Here is a 19,597-nt window from a genome sequence, read left to right as displayed (position 1 = left end):
CCAAATTAGCAATAATACTGTAGAGGAGGAATTCCTGGAGTGCGTATGTGATGGTTTTTTGGACCAATACATTGAGGAACCAACTAGAGAACAGGCCATCCTAGACTGGGTATTGTGTAATGAAAAAGGATTAGTTAACAATCTTGTCGTGCGGGGTCGCTTGGGGAAAAACGACCCTAACCTGATAGAATTTTTCTTTAAGATGGAGAGTGAGAGAGTTGGTTCCAAGACTAGGGTCCTGAATCTAAATAAAGGAAACAGTGAAAATATGAGATGCGAGTTGGCTATGATAGATTGGGGAATGTCACTTAAATGATTGACAATGGATAGGCAATGGCTAGCATTTAAAGAGCGCATGGATGAATTACAACAGTTGTTTATCTCTGGCGCAAAAATAAAACAGGAAGGGTGGCTCAACTGTGGCTTACAAAATAAATTAGGGATAGTATTAGATCTAAGAAGGAGAAAGATAAAATGGCCAGAACAAGCAGCAAACCTGAGGATTGGGAGCAGTTTAGAATTCAGCAAAGGAGGACAAAGGAATTGATAAGAAGGGGAAAATAGAGTATGAGAGTAAGCTTGCAGAGAACATAAAAACTGACTGTAAAAGCTTCTACAGATATGTGAGGAGAAAAAGATTAGTGAAGACAAATGTGGGTCCCTACAGTCAGAAACAGGGGAATTTATGATGGAGAACAAAGAAATGGCAGACCAATTAAGTACATACTTTGGTTCTGTCTTCACAAAGGAGGACACAAATTACCTCCAAGAAAGGTTGGGGAACGTAGGGTCTAGTGAGAAGGAGGAAATGTATGAAATCAGTATTAGTAGGGGAATGGTGTTCGGGAAATTGTTGGGATTGAAGGCCGATAAATCCCCAGATTACTTAAGGAAGTGGCATTAGAAATAGTGGATGCATTGCTGGCCATTTTTCAAAATTCTATAGACTCTGGAACAGTTCCACAGATTAGAGGATAGCTAATGTAACCCCACTATTTAAAAAATGATGGAGCGAGAAAGCAGGGAATTACAGACCAGTTATCCTGACATCAATAGTGGGAAAAATGGTCGAGTCCATTATAAAAGATGTAATAGCAGAGCACTTGGCAAACAGTGACAGGATTGGACAAAGTCAATGTGGATTTACATGCTTGACAAATGTACTGGAATTTTTTGAAGATGTAACTAGTAGAATAGATAAGAGAGAACCAGTGGATGTGGTTTATTTGGACTTTCAGAAGGCTTTCGATAAGGTCCCACATAAGAGATCAGCATGCAAAATTAAAGCACATGGGATTGGGGGTAAGTACTGTCATGGATAGAGAACTGGCTGGCAGACAAGAAACAAAGAGTAGGAATAAATGGGTCATTTTCCAAGTGGCAGGCAGTGACTAGTGGGATACCGTGGTGATCAGTGCTAGGACCCAGCTATTCACAATATATATTAATGATAAAGATGAGGGAATTAAATGTAATATATCCAAGTTTGCAGACAACACAAAGCTGGGTGGGAGTGTGAGCTGTGAAGAGGATGCAAGCTGCAGTGTGATTTGGGCAGGTTGAGTGAGTGGGCAAAGACATGGAAGATGCAGTATAATGTGGATGAATGTGCGGTTATCCACTTTGGAAACAAAAACCGAAAGGCAGATTATTATCTGAATGGCGATAGATTGGGAAAGGGGGAGGTGCAGCGAGACCTGGGTGTCCTTGTGCACCAGTCGCTGAAAGTAAGCTTGCAGTTGCAGCAGGCAGTTAAGAAGGCAAATGGTATGTTGGCCTTCATAGTGAGAGGATTCGAGTACAGGAGTAGGGATGTCTTGCTGCTATTATACAAGGCCTTGGTGAGACCACACCTTGAGTATTGCGTGCAGTTATCTGAGGAAGGATGTTCTTGCTATGTAGGGAGTATAGCGAAGGTTCACCAGACTGATTCCTGGGATGGCAGGACTGACGTATGAAGAGAGATTGGGTCGATTAGGCTTGTATTCGCTAGAGTTTAGAAGAATGAGAGGGGATCTCACAGAAACCTACAAAATTCTAATAGGACTGGACAGACTAGATGCAGGAAGGATGTTCCCAATGGCAGGGGAGTCCAGGACCAGGAGTCACAGTCTAAGGATAAGGGGTAAGCCATTTAGTACTGAGATGAGGAGGGATCTCTTCACCCAGTGAGTGGCGAACCTGTGGAATTCTCTACCACAGAAAGCAGTTGAGGCCAAATCATTAAATATATTCTAGAAAGAATTAGATATAGCTCTTGGGGCGAAAGGGATCAAGGGATATGGGGTACTGAGTTTGGATGATCAGCCATGATCGTATTGAATGGCGGAGCAGGCTTGACGGGCTGAATGGCCTACTCCTGCTCCTATTTTTCTCTGTTTCTACTGGGCTGGTAAAGGCTCATTTGGTTCCTATGGGATGCAAGGTCCATACTGGGAGTGGTTCGTGACATTCCACCTGAGTAGAACATCCAGCATAAACCCCAAAAATGTAGCAGTGTCCAACAAATTTGTTGAAATATGTTGCACAACTTAAAAGAAATAGAAGGTTTTTTTCATTCCAAATAGAAGGCTTCAGCAACGGGATTCTTGTCTGACATTAAAGTGGAATCTTTCATGTTCCTGATTATAGAAAATTGCCAACTTTATTTTTTGCAGATTGTAACTGATCAACAAACAGGGCAGAAAATACAGATAGTGACAGCCTTAGACCCAGCTACATCCTCCAAACAGTTTATCTTGGCCACTCCAGATGGCAGAGGTGCAGGAAAGGTGATATTGGATGGTGGAGACAGCCCAGTCCAAGGCAAAATTATTCTGACAACACCTGAAAGCTCCAGTCCGAAGCAGCTAATTCTCACCACTACAGATGGCATTGTTCCCCAAAGATTTCAGGTAAATAACACATGTTACACACTGTTCCACATTGCATTAGTCATGTTCTTTGAGTTACTGGAGTAGAAATTCATCATAGATGGTAGTGTAAAGTGGGCAGTATAGCATGGCCCTTTGTTAAATTCTTTGATGCAGTCGGCTAAATACTGCTACTGAGGGATATTGGATTAGAGAATCAGTAAAGAAAACCCAGAAAGAGAAACAGAAGGACACTGGGATAATTAGGAAGGATGGGAAAACCGAGAGAGAAAACTCTCCGTTAAATATCAGTCAGTCACTAACTAATAAACTCAATGAACAATTCATGAGCAGCTTCTTCACCCAGAGCGTGGTTAGACTGTGGAACTTGCTACCACAAGGAGCAGTTGAGGGAATAGCAAAGATACATTTAAGGAAAAGCTATGTAAATACATGAAGAAGAAGGGGAATAGAAGGATATGCTACTGAGATTAGATGAAGTAAGGTGGGAAGAGGCTTCTGCGGAGCAAAAACACCAGCACAGACTAATTGGGTCAAATGGCCTGTTTCTGTGTTATAAATTCTATGTAATAGAACTCATCAAGTGGGGAATATAATAAAGGGCCGATACAGTGCATCTGTTTAATGCTTGCTACAGTCCAAGACTCATTTCTACCACAATGTATGAGAAATCATTCTATGATGTTCATTGTAGTTGATTGTGTTTAATTGTAGGCAGGTGGTGAGCATTAACAGGGGATTCACTTGAACCCCGTATGAACACAGATAGACTGCAACTGTGGTTGTTGGAGGTGTATGTTTGCAATATGTAACTGTAAATAAATATAAAAGTGTGTAGAAATTGGCTCAAGTTTTCATTTTTTAATTATCTCATGGGATGCATTTATTGCCCATCCCGAATGACCCTTGAACTAAGTCGCTTGCTAGGCCATTTCCTCTTAGGAAATGAGGATGGACAGGTGGTTGATGTATCAGCGGGGGAGCACTTAGGGACCAGTGACCATAACTCTATTAGCTTCAGGATAGTTATGGAAAAGGATAGGACTGGTCCCCAGGTTGAAGTCCTAAATTGGGGGAAGGCTAATTTCGATGGTATTAGACAGGAACGTCTCAAAAGTTGAATGGGAGAGGCTGTTTTACTGGTAAAGGGATGTCTGGCAAGTGGGAGGCTTTTAAAAGTGAGATAGGAAAAGTTCAGGGCTGGCATATTCCTGTTAGATTAAAGGGCAAGGCTGGCAAGTTTAGGGAACCTTGGTTGACGAGGGATATTGAGGGTCTGGTCAGGACAAAGAAGGAGGCAAATGTCAGGTATAGGCATCTGGGATCAAGCGAGTCCCTCGAGGAGTATAGGGGATGTAGGACGACATTTAAGAAGGAAATTAGAAGGGCGAAAAGCGGCCATGAGATTTCCCTGGCAGATAAGATAAAGGAGAATCCTAAAACATTCTATAAGTATATTAAGAGTAAAAGGGTAGCTAGGGAGAGAGTAGGTCCCCTTGAGGATCAGCGTGGCAATCTTTCTGTGCAGCCACGGGAAATGGGCGAGGTCTTAAATGAATATTTCTCGGCCGTATTTACCGTGGAGAAGGTCATGGAAGCTAGTGAGTTCAAGGGAGGGAACAGCGATATCCTGGAGCATATCAACATTACAAAGGAGGAGGTGTTGGAGATTTTGAAGCGCATTAAGGTGGATAAATCCCCAGGGCCTGACCAGGTGTATCCTAGGATGCTATGGGAAGCAAGAGAGGAGATTGCTAGGGCCCTGGCAGAGATTTTCGTATCATCGCTAGCGACGGGGTGAGGTACTAGAAGACTGGAGAATAGCTAATGTTGTGCCTTTATTTAAGAAGGGCAGCAGGGATAAGCCATGGAGCTACAGGCCGGTGAGCCTTACATCAGTGGTGGGAAAGTTATTGGAAGGAATTCTGAGAGACAGGATTTATATGCATTTGGAAAGGCATGGTCTGATTAGGGATAGTCAGCATGGCTTTGTGCGTGGGAAATCATGTCTCACGAGTTTGATTGAGTTTTTTGAGGCAGTGACCAAGAGGATTGACGAGGGCAGGACGATGGACGTTGTCTACATGGACTTTAGCAAGGCCTTTGACAAGGTAGGCTGGCCCAGAAGGTTTGAACACATGGGATCCAGGGTGAGCTAGCAAATTGGATACAAAATTGGCTTGGTGATAGGAGGCAGAGGGTGGTAGTGGAGGGTTGCTTTTCAGATTGGAGGCCGGTGACCAGTGGTGTCGCAGGGATCGGTGCTGTGCCCTCTGTTGTCTGTCATATACATTAATGACTTGGATGTGAATGCAGGGGGCATGATTAGTAAATTTGCAGATGACACCAAAATTGGTGGTATAGTGGACAGTGAAGAAGGTTGTCTACAGTTACAACAGGATATTGATCAACTGGGAAAGTGAGCAAGGGAGTGGCAAATGGAATTTAAGGCAGACAAGTGCGAAGTGATGCATTTTGGGAAGTTAAACCAGGGCAGGACATATACAGTGAATGGCAGGGCCCTGGGGAATGTTGTTGAGCAGAGAGACCTTGGGGTGCAAGTACATAGTTCCCTGAAAGTGGCAACACAGGTAAACAGAGTGGTGAAGAAGGCATATGGCATGCTTGCCTTCATCGGCCGAGGCATTGAATACAAGAGTTGGGACGTCATGTTACAGTTGTACATAGCGTTGGTTAGGCCGCATTTGGAGTACTGTGTGCAGTTCTGGTCATCGCACTACAGGAATGATGTGATTAAGCTAGAGAGGGTGCAGAAAAGATTCACAAGGATGTTGCCTGGTTTGGAGGGCTTGAGTTATAAAGAGAGATTGGATAGGCTGGGTCTGTTTTCCCTGGAGCGAAGGAGGCTGAGAGGGTACATGATAAAGGTATATAAAATTATGAGAGGCGTAGATAGTCAGTGTCTGTTTCCCATGGTAGGGGTGACTAAAACTCAAGGGCATAGATTTAAGGTGAGAGGGAGGCGGTTTAAAGGGGATCAAAGAGGTAAATTTTTCACACAAAGAATAGTGGGCATCTGGAATAAGCTGCCTGAGGAGGTGGTGCAGACAGGAACAGTAGCAACATTTAAGAGGCATCTGGACAGGTACTTGAATGAGCAAGGCAAGAGGGGTATGGAATTAGTATTAGTGGGAATTAGTAGGATTAGTATAGATAGGCATTATGGTCAGCATGGACACGGTGGGCTGAAGGGCCTGTTTCTATGCTGTACAACTCTATGACTTTTGAGCTTTTTGAGGAAGTGACGAAGATGATTGATGAGGGAAGGGCTGTGGATGTTGTCTATATGGACTTTAGTAAAGCCTTTGACAAGGTCCCGCATGGCAGACTGGTGCAAAAGGTGATGTCACACGGGATCAGAAGTGAGCTGGCAAGATGGATACAGAACTGACTCAGTCACAGAAGACAGAGGGTAACAGTGGATGGGTGTTTTTCTGAATGGAGGGATGTGACTAGTGGTGTTCCGCAGGGATCAGTGCTGGGACCTTTGCTGTTTGTAGTATATATAAATGATTTGGAGGAAAATGTAGCTGGTCTGATTAGTAAGTTTGCGGACGACACAAAGATTGGTGGAGTTGCGGATAATGATGAGGATTGTCAGAGGATACAGCAGGATATAGATTGGTTGGAGACTTGGGCAGAGAAATGGCAGATGGAGTTTAATCCGGACAAATGTGAGGTAATGCATTTTGGAAGGTCTAATGCAGGTGGGAGGTATACAGTGAATGGCAGAACCCTTAGGAGTATTGACAGGCAGAGAGATCTGGGCGTGTGGCAACGCAGGTGGATAAGGTAGTCAAGAAGGCATATACGGCATGCTTGCCTTCATCGGTTGGGGCATAGAGTATAGAAATTGGCAAGTCATGTTGCAGCTGTACAGAACCTTAGTTAGGCCACACTTCGAATATTGCGTGCAATTCTGGTCGCCACACTACCAGAAGGACGTGGAGGCTTTGGAGAGGGTACAGAGGAGGTTTACCAGGATGTTGCCTGGTCTAGAGGGCATTAGCTATGAGGAGGGGTTGGAAAAACTCGGATTGTTTTCACTGGAACGACGGAGGTGGAGGGGCGACATGATAGAGGTTTACAAAGTTATGAGCGGCATGGACAGAGTGGATAGTCAGAAGCTTTTTCCCAGGGTGGAAGAGTCAGTTACTAGGGGACATAGGTTTAAGGTGTGAGGGGCAAAGTTTAGAGGGGATGTGCGAGGCAAGTTCTTTACACAGAGGGTGGTGAGTGCCTGGAACTTGCTGCCGGGGGAGGTGGTGGAAGCAGATACGATAGCGACGTTTAAGAGACATCTTGACAAATATATGAATAGGAGGGGAATAGAGGGATATGGGCCCCGGAAGTGCAGAAGGTGTTAGTTTAGGCAGGCATCAAAATCGGCGCAGGCTTGGAGGGCTGAATGGCCTGTTCCTGTACTGTACTGTTCTTTCTTCTTTGTCCTTTTCTTCAGAGTCAACCACATTGCTGTGGGTCTGAAGTCACATGTAGGCCAGACCAGTTAAGGATAGCAGATTTCCTTCCCTAAAGGATATTAGTGAGCCAGATGGGTTTTTACTGCAATCAACAGTGGTTTCTTGGTCACCATTAGACTAGTTTTAAATTTCAGATTTATTAATTGAATTCAAATTTAACCATCTACCGTGGTGGGATTTGAACCCATGTCTTTAGAGTATCAGCCTGGGCCTCTGAATTACTAGTCCAGTGACATTATCACTACGCCACCACCTCCCCTTCTATCTTTCACTAACTGGATTTCTGGAATAAGAACATGGTCGCAGAGAATGCCTAAAGATGGAGATTGGAAACTAAGGATTTTTTTTTTCAGACAGAAAACTACAATCCTAGTAGCCATTTTGTAAAACGACAGAAAGCAAGTGTAAATTGTCAGGGTATGATTACCCTTTGATGTTCTTCGAATCTGAACCATATGACCAGTGGAAGAGTGAAGTGGATATATGAACACAGGTTAAGTCCCTACCAAAGAGGAATCAAGGTGTGGCGTTGTCGCTTTCTACCAGAAGTGAAATAAGAAATATAGTATTTTGTGAGCTGGATGCCTGTCGGTTGGATAGTGATGAAGGTTATGGTCTTCTATTAAAGTTCTTGGATGAAATTTGCAAGAAAAATGATCTGTTAAAAGCCTATGAGTCATGGTCAGACTGATAGATTTTGGAAAACAGATGGTCATTCCATGGAGGAATATATCATGGACTTTAACAGATTGTATAAAAGATTGACAAAGTTCAATTTGACAATCCCATGGATCAGTGCTAGCATTTAAATTGCTAGATTGTGCTAAGATGTCCCATTCGGACAGGCTCCTGGTTCTAACTGGTGTTCAGTTCTTGGAGAGGGAGTCCCTGTTGGATCAGATGTCTGCTGCCTTGAAAAAAATCCTGGGGCAACAGTCATTTCCTTCAGCCTTCGTGGAACAATTGGGGCATCGAGGAGTCAACGATTGCCCGATTTTGAAATAGTCCAGATATTGGACGCAGGCATCAATACAATGGAAGGATTAAAGAGTGGCAGAATGAGGATGAAATCACCTTTAGAAGATCTGGCTATTATAGTAGAAGATAGAATTGGAACAGCAGTAATAGGCGAATGAATCCAAGGAATGCCCAAGGAACAGTTAATCGGTGCTTCAAGTGTGACTCGAAGCATCATTATATGATGAAGTACCCAAAGCAGAGATCCAGGGTCCTCAAAGTGACACATGGTGCAGAGAATTCTGAGGAACTGAGTGAAAGTAATGATGAATTTGATCAAATTATACTGGTCAAAAGGAGTTTTAGTTCTGTGATGAATGTTTTAGTCACAGACTGGTTTAACTGTGCAGTACTAGATAGTGCTTGCACTTTGATGGAATGTGGAAGAGATTGGTTAAAATGTTACCTTGATTCATAAGTAGTGAGGATCAACACAGATTGAGGAATATAAAAGTACTATTTGCTTTAGGTTTGGTAATAACAACACATTGAGGTCCCAAAAAGAGTTGTAATTCCATGTAAAATAGCTGGAGTAAACCTTTTAATAAGTACTGATCTAATCTCTAGTGAGATACTTGTTGAGTAAACCTATGAAAAAGGCACACAAGAAACTTGACGTGAAGCATGATATTATTTTTGGAAAGTCAGTGGATTTGCAATTTACTCAGTCAGGACATTATTGTATCTCCTTAACAAAACTAGATGTTTCTCATCAGAGTGTTAGATAAGTGTTAATGGCATCAGAGAGAAAAAAAGCAAATTGTCTTACAGTTACATAGCCAATTTGCTCACCCTACTTGTCAAAGGTTAAAAATCCTGCTAAAAGATGCAGGTGTGGTTGATGAAGGGTATATAAGGCTAATAGAAGAGGGTAGTGAGAAGTGTGAAATCTGTGAAATGTACTGGAGGATGCCACCACATCCTATTGTAAGCCTTCTAGCTTTAGCGAGCTAGTTGCCACGGTTCTGAAGGTATGAGACAAAAACAGAAATATTTGCCTACTAAATTTTGTAGACCTAGTGACTAGATTTAGTCTTTCAACAATAATACATATCAACAATAAAAGGATTATTATAGACAAAATCATGGCAAAATGGATAGGGGCCACGCTTAGGGCACCAGCAAAACTTCTGACTGATAATGGATGGGAATTTGCCAATTACGAGTTCAGAGGTATGCGTGAAAACATGAACTTCATGATCAGGAATACAGCAGCTGAAAGTCCTTCCAGCAATGGACTATGTGAAAAAAATTATACAGTGATCGATTAAATGCTACATAAAATTTTAGCTGACCAGACGGCAAGTTGACAACCACCCCTGACATGGGTGGTTCATGCAAAGAATTCACTCCAGATGGTTGGAGGGTATAGTCCCGAACACTTAGTTTATGGGTGAAATCCCAAATTGCCTTCTGTTCTGTATGCTAGAAAGTACTACAATTAATTCACTTTTTCCTGCATACTTGAATGCTTTACATGCAGGGAGTCGGGCTTTCATGAAGGCTGAGGTCTTGAAGAAAACTTGGAGAGCTCTGAGGCATCGTGTAAGATCATCCAAGACAGAATTTAATTCAGGAGATTTGTGTGTATAAAAGAGAGTGTCATAAGGAATGGAAAGGCCCTGGTAAGGTAATTGGGCATGATGATAAGATAGTAATGATCAAATATGGCAATCAAACGCTTAAGGTTCATTCCTAATGATCAATCAGAATTAATTACAAAATTTCAGATTCTGAGCAGCTGGTAGAAGTAAATGAGGCATCTTATACCTCAAATGCTCATGTGTTTTGTGAAGAAGGTCCTGAGGAACAAGGGCTGATAGCAGTCAAGTGTGCAGAGTGGGTGCTTGGGTGATGTATATTCCACAGGGATCTAGTGAATGGAGGGATGTGACAATTATGGGATGTGCTGGAAAAGCTACTGGCAAGTTTAAATTTTGGCATGTTAAGGATGATGGCCAAAAATCGAGGTCTATGGACAGGCAGAAAGAATGGGGTGAAAGAGTGTAGAGTAAGAAAGAGCAGTGCAAGGATTGATAGTAAGTCCAAAGGCGACTCTTGAGTCAGAAGACAATCATGTACCAGACAAAGACCCTCTTATAGTACAAGAGAGGGATCTGGCAGTAGTAGTCCCAATGGACATGAAAGTGAAAGGAGAGGCCGCAGCTTGAATAGAATACACAAGGAAATAAAGGCCGCAGAACAGTCTCGGAACAGAACTAGAAGCGGAAGTCCTGATGATCGTGAAGTTTTGGTGGCTGCCAATAAGCTTGAGAATAAAATAGTAAGTGAGGCAAAACAAAAGGAATTAGATAGTTGGAGAGAGTTTTTAGTTTATTCTGAGGTACCAGATAAGGGTAAACCAGCTTTGTCACATTGGTAGGTTTGTACTGAAAAAGTCTTTGCAGATGGGATTTAAAAGCTAAAGTAAGGCTAGTTGCTAGGGGTTTTGAAGACTGACTGGGTGATACAAATGTTAGAGTAGATTCTCCCACAGCTGGAAAAGTAATCTTGAAATTCTTTTAGCTCTTTTGGCCACATATTCACAGGAGTGTTCATCAATCAACATAAAAACCACATATCTGCAAGACGATACCTTTCAGAGAGGTATTTTTGAAACTGCCCAAAGCGGCAGTAGATGCAAAAGGAAAAATATGGAAATTAAACAGATGTTTGTATGGCCTGAATGATGCTTCCAGGGTATGTTATTGTTCGGTGAGATCTGTTTTGCTGAAAATAGGTTGTGTTCAACTTATAGCAGATCCTGCAATGTTTTATTGGTATCATAAAAGAACACTTTCAGGCATCTTCATGATGCATGTTGATGATTTCTTATGGGGTGGTACTGCAGAATTTGAGGAATGTGTTAATAAGGTGAGGGTTGAATTTAAAACTGGGAGTCAGACTTGTGGGGCTTTTAAATATATTAGTTTAGATATTAAGCAGTGGAGGTCTGGAATAACCTTAAATCAACAAACATACTTAGGAAACAATTTCAAAATAAGGGGGAACGCACTTAGGACAGAGATGAGGAGAAATGTCTTTACTCAGAGAGTTGTGAATCTTTGGAATTCTCTACCCCAGAGGGCTGTGGAAGCTCAATCATTGAGTATGTTAATGGCCTACTCCTGCTCCTATGTTTCTATGTAAAGAAATTCTAATCTAATTTTTTTTTTCATTCCTGGCATGTGGACATCACTGGTAAGGCGAGCATATATTGCTCATCCTTGAGAAGGTGGTAGTGAGCCGCATTCTTGAACCGCAGCAGTCCGTGCCAAAGTTGGGGGAGCTGTCCAACAGACTAGACAAGCAGCAGCCTGACATAGTCACACTCACGGAATCATGTCTTACAGGCAATGTCCAAAACACCGTCATCATCATCTCCGGGTAGGTCTTGTCCCACCAGCAGGACAGACCCAGCAGAGGTGGCAGCACAGTGGTATACAGTCGGGAGGGAGTTGCACTGGGACTCCTCAACATCGACTCCAGACCCCGTGAAGTCTCATGGCATCAGGTCAAGCATGGGCAAGGAAACCTCCTGTTGACTACCACCTACTACCCTCCCTCAGCTGATGAATCAGAACTCCTCCATGTTGAACACCACTTGGAGGAAACACTGAGGGTGGCAAGGGCACAGAATGTACTCTGGGTGGGGGACTTCAATGTCCATCACCAAGAGTGGCTTGGTAGCACCATTACTGACTGAGCTGGCTGAGTCCTAAAGGACATCGCTGCTAGACTGGGTCCAGGGCAGGTGGTGAGGGAACCGACAAGAGGGAAAAACATACTTGACCTCGTCCTCATCAGTCTGCCTGCTGCAGTACTGGTAGGAGTGACCAACGCACAGTCCTTGTGGAGACAAAGTCCTGTCTTCAAGTTGAGGATACCCTCCATCGTGTGTGGCACTATCACCGTGCTAAATGGAATAGATTTTGAACAGATCCAGCAAGGCAAAACTGGGCATCAATGAGCCACTGTGGACCATCAGCAGCAGCAGAATTGTACTCAATCACAATCTGTAACCTTGTGGACCGGCATATCCCCCACTCTACCATTACCATCAAGCCGGGAGATCAACCCCAGTTCAATGAAGAGTGCAGGAGGGCATGCCAGGAGCAGGACCAGGCATACCTCAAAATGAGGTGTCGACCTGGTGAAGCTACAAACCAGGACTACTTGCATGCCAAACAGTGGAAGCAGCATGCGATAGACAGGGCTAAATGATCCCACAATCAATGGATCAGGTCTAAGTTTCGCAGTTTGCCACATCCAGTCGTGAACAGTGGTGGACAATTAAACAACTAACAGGAGGAGGTGGCTCCACAAATATCCCCATCCTCAATGATGGGGGAGCTCAGCACATCAGTGCAAAAGATAAGGCTGAAGCATTTGCAACAGTCTTCAGCCAGAAGTGCCGAGTGGATGATCCATCTCGGCCTCCTCCTGAAGTCCCCAGCATCACAGATGCCAGTGTTCAGCCAATTCGATTCACTCCACGTGATATCAAGGAACGACTGAAGCACTGGATACTGCAAAGGCTATGGGCTCTGACAACATTCCGGCAATAGTACTGAAGACCTGTGCTCCAAAACTTGCCGCGCCCCTCACCAAGCTGTTCCAGGACAGCTACAACACTGGCATCTATCTGCAATGTGGAAAATTGCCCAAGTATGTCCTGTACAAAAAGTAGAACAAGTCCAACCCGGCCAATTACCGCCCCATTGTCTATTCTCAATCATCAGTAAAGTGATGGAAGATGTCATCGACAGTGTTATCAAGCGGCACTTGCTTAGCAATAACCTGCTCAGTGATGCTCAGTTTGGGTTCCGCCAGGGCCACTCAGCTCCTGACCTCATTACAGCCTTGGTTCAAACATGGACAAAAGAGCTGAACTCAAGAGGTGAGGTGAGAGTGACAGCCCTTGACATCAAGGCAGCATTTGACTGGGTATGGCATCAAGGAGCCCTAGCAAAATTGGAGTCAATGGGAATCAGGGGGAAAGCTCTCAGCAAGTTGGAATCGTACCTAGCGCAAAGGAAGATGGTTGTGGTTGTTGGAGGTCAATCATCTGAGCTCCAGCACATCACTGCAGGAGTTCCTCAGGGTAGTGTCCTAGGCCCAACCATCTTCAGCTGCTTCATCAATGACCTTCCTTCAATCATAAGGTCAGAAGTTGGGATGTTCGCTGATGATTGCACAATGTTCAGCAACATTCGCAACTCCTCAGATGCTGAAGCAGTCCGTGTAGAAATGCAGCAAGACCTGGACAGTATCCAGGCTTGGGCTGATAAGTGGCAAGTAACATTCGTGCCACACAAGTGCCAGACAATGATCATCTCCAACAAGAGAGAATCTAACCATCTCCCCTTGACATTCAACGACACAAAGATTGCTAAATCCCCCACTATCAACATCCTGGGGATTACCATTGACCAGAAACTGAACTGGAGTAGCCATATAAATACAGTGGCTACAAGAGCAGGTCAGAGGCTAGGAATCCTGCGGCGAGTAACTCACCACCTGACTCCCCAGAGCCTGTCCACCATCTACAAGGCACAAGTCGAGAGTGTATTGGAATACTTTCCACTTGTCTGTATAGGTGTAGCTCCAACAACACTCAAGAAGCTCGACACCATCCAGGACAAAGCAGCCCGCTTGATTGGCACCCCATTTACAAACATTCACTCCCCTCACCACCAATGCATAGTGGCAACAGTGTGTACCATCGACAAGATGGGCGGCGCAGTGGTTAGCACCGCAGCCTCACAGCTCCAGCGACCCAGGTTCAATTCTGGGTACTGCCTGTGTGGAGTTTGCAAGTTCTACCTGTGTCTGCGTGGACTTCCTCCAGGTGCTCTGGTTTCCTCCCACATGCCAAAGACTTGCAGGTTGATAGGTAAATTGGCCATTATAAATTGCCCCTAGTATAGGTAGGCGGTAGGGAAATATAGGGACAGGTGGGGATGTGGTAGGAATATGGAATTAGTGTAGGATTAGTATAAATGGGTGGTTGACGGTCAGCACAGACTCGGTGGGCCGAAGGGCCTGTTTCAGTGCTGTATCTCTACTGCAAAAAAAGATGCACCAAGCAGTGCACCAAGGCTACTCAGGCAGCACCTTCCAAACCCAGGATCTCTATCACCGAGAAGGACAAGGGCAGCAGATGCATGGGAACACCACCAGCTGCACGTTCCCCTCCAAGCCACACACTATCCTGACTTGGGACTATATCGCCGTTCCTTTACTGTCGCTGGGTCGAAATCTTGGAACTCCCTTCCTAACAGCACTGTGGGTGTAACTACCTCACATGGACTGCAGTGGCTCAAGAAGGCAGCTCACCACCACCTTCTCAAGGGCAATTAGGGATGGGCAATAAATGCTGGCCTAGCCAGCGACGCCCACATCCCAAGAAAATAATTTTTTAAAATTTACAGTTTTCACAGAAGAATGAACGAAGTTGTAGAATTAAATCCCCAAAGCACCAGTAAAGATTATAGAATATATAAATGGTCTATATTCTATAAATTCAGTGGTTGTAGATCAGTTATCAGTAGTTATTTTTTACATGGCATAAACAGCGACTCCATTGACCCAGCAAGAGCAGCCCCACAGGAGATCTTCTGTTATCTGTAAGCATGTTGCCCTTGAACTGTTAGGGGCTCCTTTTCTTGGACATTTAACTAATTAAACCAAATTCTTTTGTGTCTGCCTGGCTAATATCCATCCAAGAACATAAGAAATATGAGCAGGATTAGACCATTCAGCCCCTCAAGCCTGCCCCACCATTCAGTAAGATCATGGCTGATCTGTCCCAGGCCTCAACTCCTCTTTCGGGCCTGCTCCGCATTACCCTCGACTTACCGATATTTCATAGATCTATCGACCTCCTCCTTAAATACATTTAGTGACCTAACCTCCAAAGCTCTCTGAGGTAGAGAATTACAGAGATTCACCACCCTCTGAGAGCAGAAACTCCTTTGCATTTCAGTTTTAAATGTGTGACCCCCGATTCTGTAATCATGTCCCTTAGTTCGAGATTCCCCATCAGCTGAAACATATTTTCAACATCTACCCTGTCAAGCCCCCTTAGAATCTTATATGTTTCAATAAGATCATCTCTCATTCCTTTAAACTCCAATGAATAAAGGCCTAGCCTGTTTAGCCGTTCTTGATAAGACAACCCCTTCATCCCAGGAATCAGCCTAATGAACCTTTTCTGAACTGCCTCCAATGCTAGTATATTCTTCCTTAAATATGGGGACTAATGTACACAGTACTCCAGGTGTGGCCTCACCAACATCCTGTACAGTTTTAACAAAACTTCCCTATTTTTAAACTCGAACCACCCCCCACCCCCCTAGCAATAAAGGCCAAAATTCCATTTGCCTTCCTAATTACTTGCTGCACTTGCATGCTAACTTTCATGTACAAGAATACCCAGAGCCTTCTGTACTGCAGTATTTTGTAGTCTTTCTCCATCTAAATAATAATCTGCCTTTTTATTCTTCCTACCAAAGTGGATGACCTCACACTTTCCCACATTGAACTCCATCTGCTATGTTTTTGCCCACTCACTTAACCAATCTATATCCCTTTGCAGATTCTTTGTGTCCTCATCACAACATGCCTTCCCACCTATTTTTGTATCGCCAGTAAATTTGGATACACTAAACTCTGTCCCTTCCTCCAAGTCATTAATATAGATAGTAAATAGTTGAGGCCCCAGGACCGATCCTTGTGGCACCCCACTAGTTATGGCCTTCCAACCTGAAAAATCCTAACTCTCTGCCTTCTGTGCGTTAGCCAATCCTCAATCCATGCCAACATATTACCCCCAATACCCTGAGCTCTTATGTAATAACCTTTATCGAATGCCTTCTGAAAATCCAAATACACTACATCTACCGGTTCCTCTTTATCCACTCTTTTTTTTTTTAGAACATTACAGCGCAGTACAGGCCCTTCGGCCCTCGATGTTGCGCCGACCTGTGAAACCATCTGACCTACACTATTCCATTTTCATCCATATGTCTATCCAATGACCACTTAAATGCCCTTAAAGTTGGCGAGTCTACTACTGTTGCAGGCAGGGCGTTCCACGTCCCTACTACTCTCTGAGTAAAGAAACTACCTCTGACATCTGTCCTATATCTATCACCCCTCAACTTAAAGCTATGTCCCCTCGTGTTTGCCATCACCATCCGAGGAAAAAGACTCTCACTATCCACCCTATCTAACCCTCTGATTATCTTATATGTCTCTATTAAGTCACCTCTCCTCTTCCTTCTCTCCAACGAAAACAACCTCAAGTCCCTCAGCCTTTCCTCGTAAGACCTTCCCTCCATACCAGGCAACATCCTAGTAAAGCTCCTCTGCACCCTTTCCATAGCTTCCACATCCTTCCTATAATGCGGTGACCAGAACTGCACGCAATACTCCAGGTGCAGTCTCACCAGAGTTTTGTACAGCTGCAGCATGACCTCGTGGCTCCGAAACTCGATCCCCCTACTAATAAAAGCTAACACACCATATGCCTTCTTAACAGCCCTATTAACCTGGATAGCAACCTTCAGGGATTTATGCACCTGGACACCAAGATCTCTCTGTTCATCTACACTACCAAGAATCTTCCCATTAGCCCAGTACTCTGCATTCCTGTTACTCCTTCCAAAGTGAATCACCTCGCACTTTTCCGCATTAAACTCCATTTGCCATCTCTCAGCCCAGCTCTGCAGCCTATCTATGTCCCTCTGTACCCTACAACATCCTTCGGCACTATCCACAACTCCACCGACCTTAGTGTCATCCGCAAATTTACTAACCCACCCTTCTACACCCTCTTCCAGGTCATTTATAAAAATGACAAACAGCAGTGGCCCCAAAACAGATCCTTGCGGTACACCACTAGTAACTAAACTCCAGGATAAACATTTGGCATCAACCACCACCCTCTGTCTTCTTTCAGCTAGCCAATTTCTGATCCAAAGCTCTAAATCACCTTCAACCCCATACTTCCGTATTTTCTGCAATAGCCTACCATGGGGAACCTTATCAAACGCCTTGCTGAAATCCATATACACCACATCCACTGCTTTACCCTCATCCACCTGTTTGGTCACCTTCTCAAAAAACTCAATAAGGTTTGTGAGGCACGACCTACCCGTCACAAAACCTTGCTGACTTTCGCTAATGAACTTATTCTTTTCAAGATGATTATAAATCCTGTCTCTTATAACCTTTTCCAACATTTTACCCACAATTGAAGTAAGGCTCACAGGTCTATAATTACCAGGGCTGTCTCTACTTCCCTTCTTGAACAAGGGGACAACATTTGCTATCCTCCAGTCTTCCGGCACTATTCCTGTTGACAATGACGACATAAAGATCAAGGACAAAGGCTCTGCAATCTCCTCCCTAGCTTCCCAGAGAATCCTAGGATAAATCCCATCTGGCCCAGGGGACTTATCTATTTTCACACTTTCCAAAATTGCTAACACCTCCTCCTTGTGAACCTCAATCCCATCTAGCCTGGTAGCCTGAATCTCAGTATTCTCCTCGACAACATTTTCTTTCTCTACTGTAAATACTGACGCAAAATTTAACGCTTCCCCTATCTCCTCTGATTCCACACACAACTTCCCACTACTATCCTTGATTGGCCCTAATCTAACTCTAGTCATTCTTTTATTCCTGATATACCTATAGAAAGCCTTAGGGTTTTCTTTGATCCTATCCGCCAATGACTTCTTGTGTCCTCTCCTTGCTCTTCTTATCTCTCCCTTTAGATCCTTCCTGGCTAGCTTGTAACTCTCAAGCGCCCTAACTGAGCCTTCACGTCTAATCCTAACATAAGCCTTCTTCTTCCTCTTGGTAAGCGTTTCAACTTCTTTAGTAAACCACGGCTCCCTCGCTCGACAACTTCCTCCCTGCCTGACAGGTACATATTTATCAAGGACACGCAGTAGCTGCTCCTTGAATAAGCTCCACATTTCGATTGTTCCCATCCCCTGCAGTTTCCTTCCCCATCCTACACATCCTAAATCTTGCCTAATCGCATCATAATTTCCTTTCCCCCAGCTATAATTTTTGCCCTGCGGTATATACCTGTCCCTGCCCATCGCTAAGGTAAACCTAACCGAATTGTGATCACTATCACCAAAGTGCTCACCTACATCTAAATCTAACACCTGGCCGGGTTCATTACCCAGTACCAATTCCAATGTGGCATCGCCCCTGGTTGGCCTGTCTACATACTGTGTCAGAAAACCCTCCTGCACACACTGGACAAAAACTGACCCATCTAAAGTACTCGAACTATAGTATTTCCAGTCGATATTTGGAAAGTTAAAGTCCCCCATAACAACTACCCTGTTACTTTCGCCCCTGTCGAGAATCATCTTCGCTATCCTTTCCTCTACATCTCTGGGTCTATAAAAGACTCCCAACGGGGTGACCTCTCCTCTCCTGTTTCTAACCTCGGCCCATACTACCTCAGTAGACAAGTCCTCAAACGTCCTTTCTGTCGCTGTAATACTCTCCTTGATTAACAATGCCACACCCCCCCTCCCCTTTTACCATCTTCTCTGTTCTTACTGAAACATCTAAATCCCGGAACCTGCAACATCCATTCCTGCCCCTGCTCTACCCATGTCTCCGAAATGGCCACTACATCGAGATCCCAGGTACCAACCCATGCTGCAAGCTCACCCACCTTATTCTGGATGCTCCTGGCGTTGAAGTAGACACACTTTAAACCAGGTTCTTGCTTGCCAGTGCCCTCTTGCGTCCTTGTAACCTTATCCCTGACCTCACTACTCTCAACATCCTGTACACTGGCACTACAATTTAGGTTCCCATTCCCCTGCTTGTTATATCCTCAAAGAACTCTAACAAATTTGTCAAACGTGATTTCCCTTTCATAAAACCATGTTGACTCTGTTTTATTGCATTATGTTTTTCTAAATGTCCTGCTATTTCTTCCTTAATAATGGACTCTAGCATTTTCGAGTAAGTACCTCGAGGAGCTTACCAATTGTCTCTCGAGACAAGGAGGCCAAAGAAGATTCTTGCCCCTTTTTAGTGTCCTCTATTTTGGAAAGAATGCCTCACTAGATATTAGTCTTAAATCATATACATATCTTTGGATAGGTCGAGAGCTTAAAGTTCAACTGAACTATAAAAGGAAGACATTGTAGACAGCCTTTG

The 19,597-nt window shown here is 44.0% G+C and overlaps 1 protein-coding gene across 4 annotated transcripts in view; it reads left to right on the top strand.

Annotated features, from left to right (window-relative positions):
• The window catches only part of nr2c2 (nuclear receptor subfamily 2, group C, member 2), a 542,318-nt gene that overhangs the window by 87,199 nt on the left and 435,522 nt on the right, over positions 1–19,597 (top strand). For all 4 annotated transcript variants that reach the window (XM_068051311.1, XM_068051312.1, XM_068051310.1 and 1 more), the window contains exon 4: positions 2,658–2,894. In XM_068051311.1, the coding sequence (XP_067907412.1) occupies positions 2,658–2,894 (237 nt within the window). The remainder of the gene's footprint in view (positions 1–2,657; positions 2,895–19,597) is intronic.

Source organism: Heterodontus francisci, chromosome 19 (assembly GCF_036365525.1).
Source record: "Heterodontus francisci isolate sHetFra1 chromosome 19, sHetFra1.hap1, whole genome shotgun sequence".
Taxonomy (NCBI): Eukaryota; Metazoa; Chordata; class Chondrichthyes; order Heterodontiformes; family Heterodontidae; genus Heterodontus; species Heterodontus francisci.
Note: the sequence above shows the minus strand (reverse complement) of the source record. Positions and strands in the feature narration are given on the sequence as shown.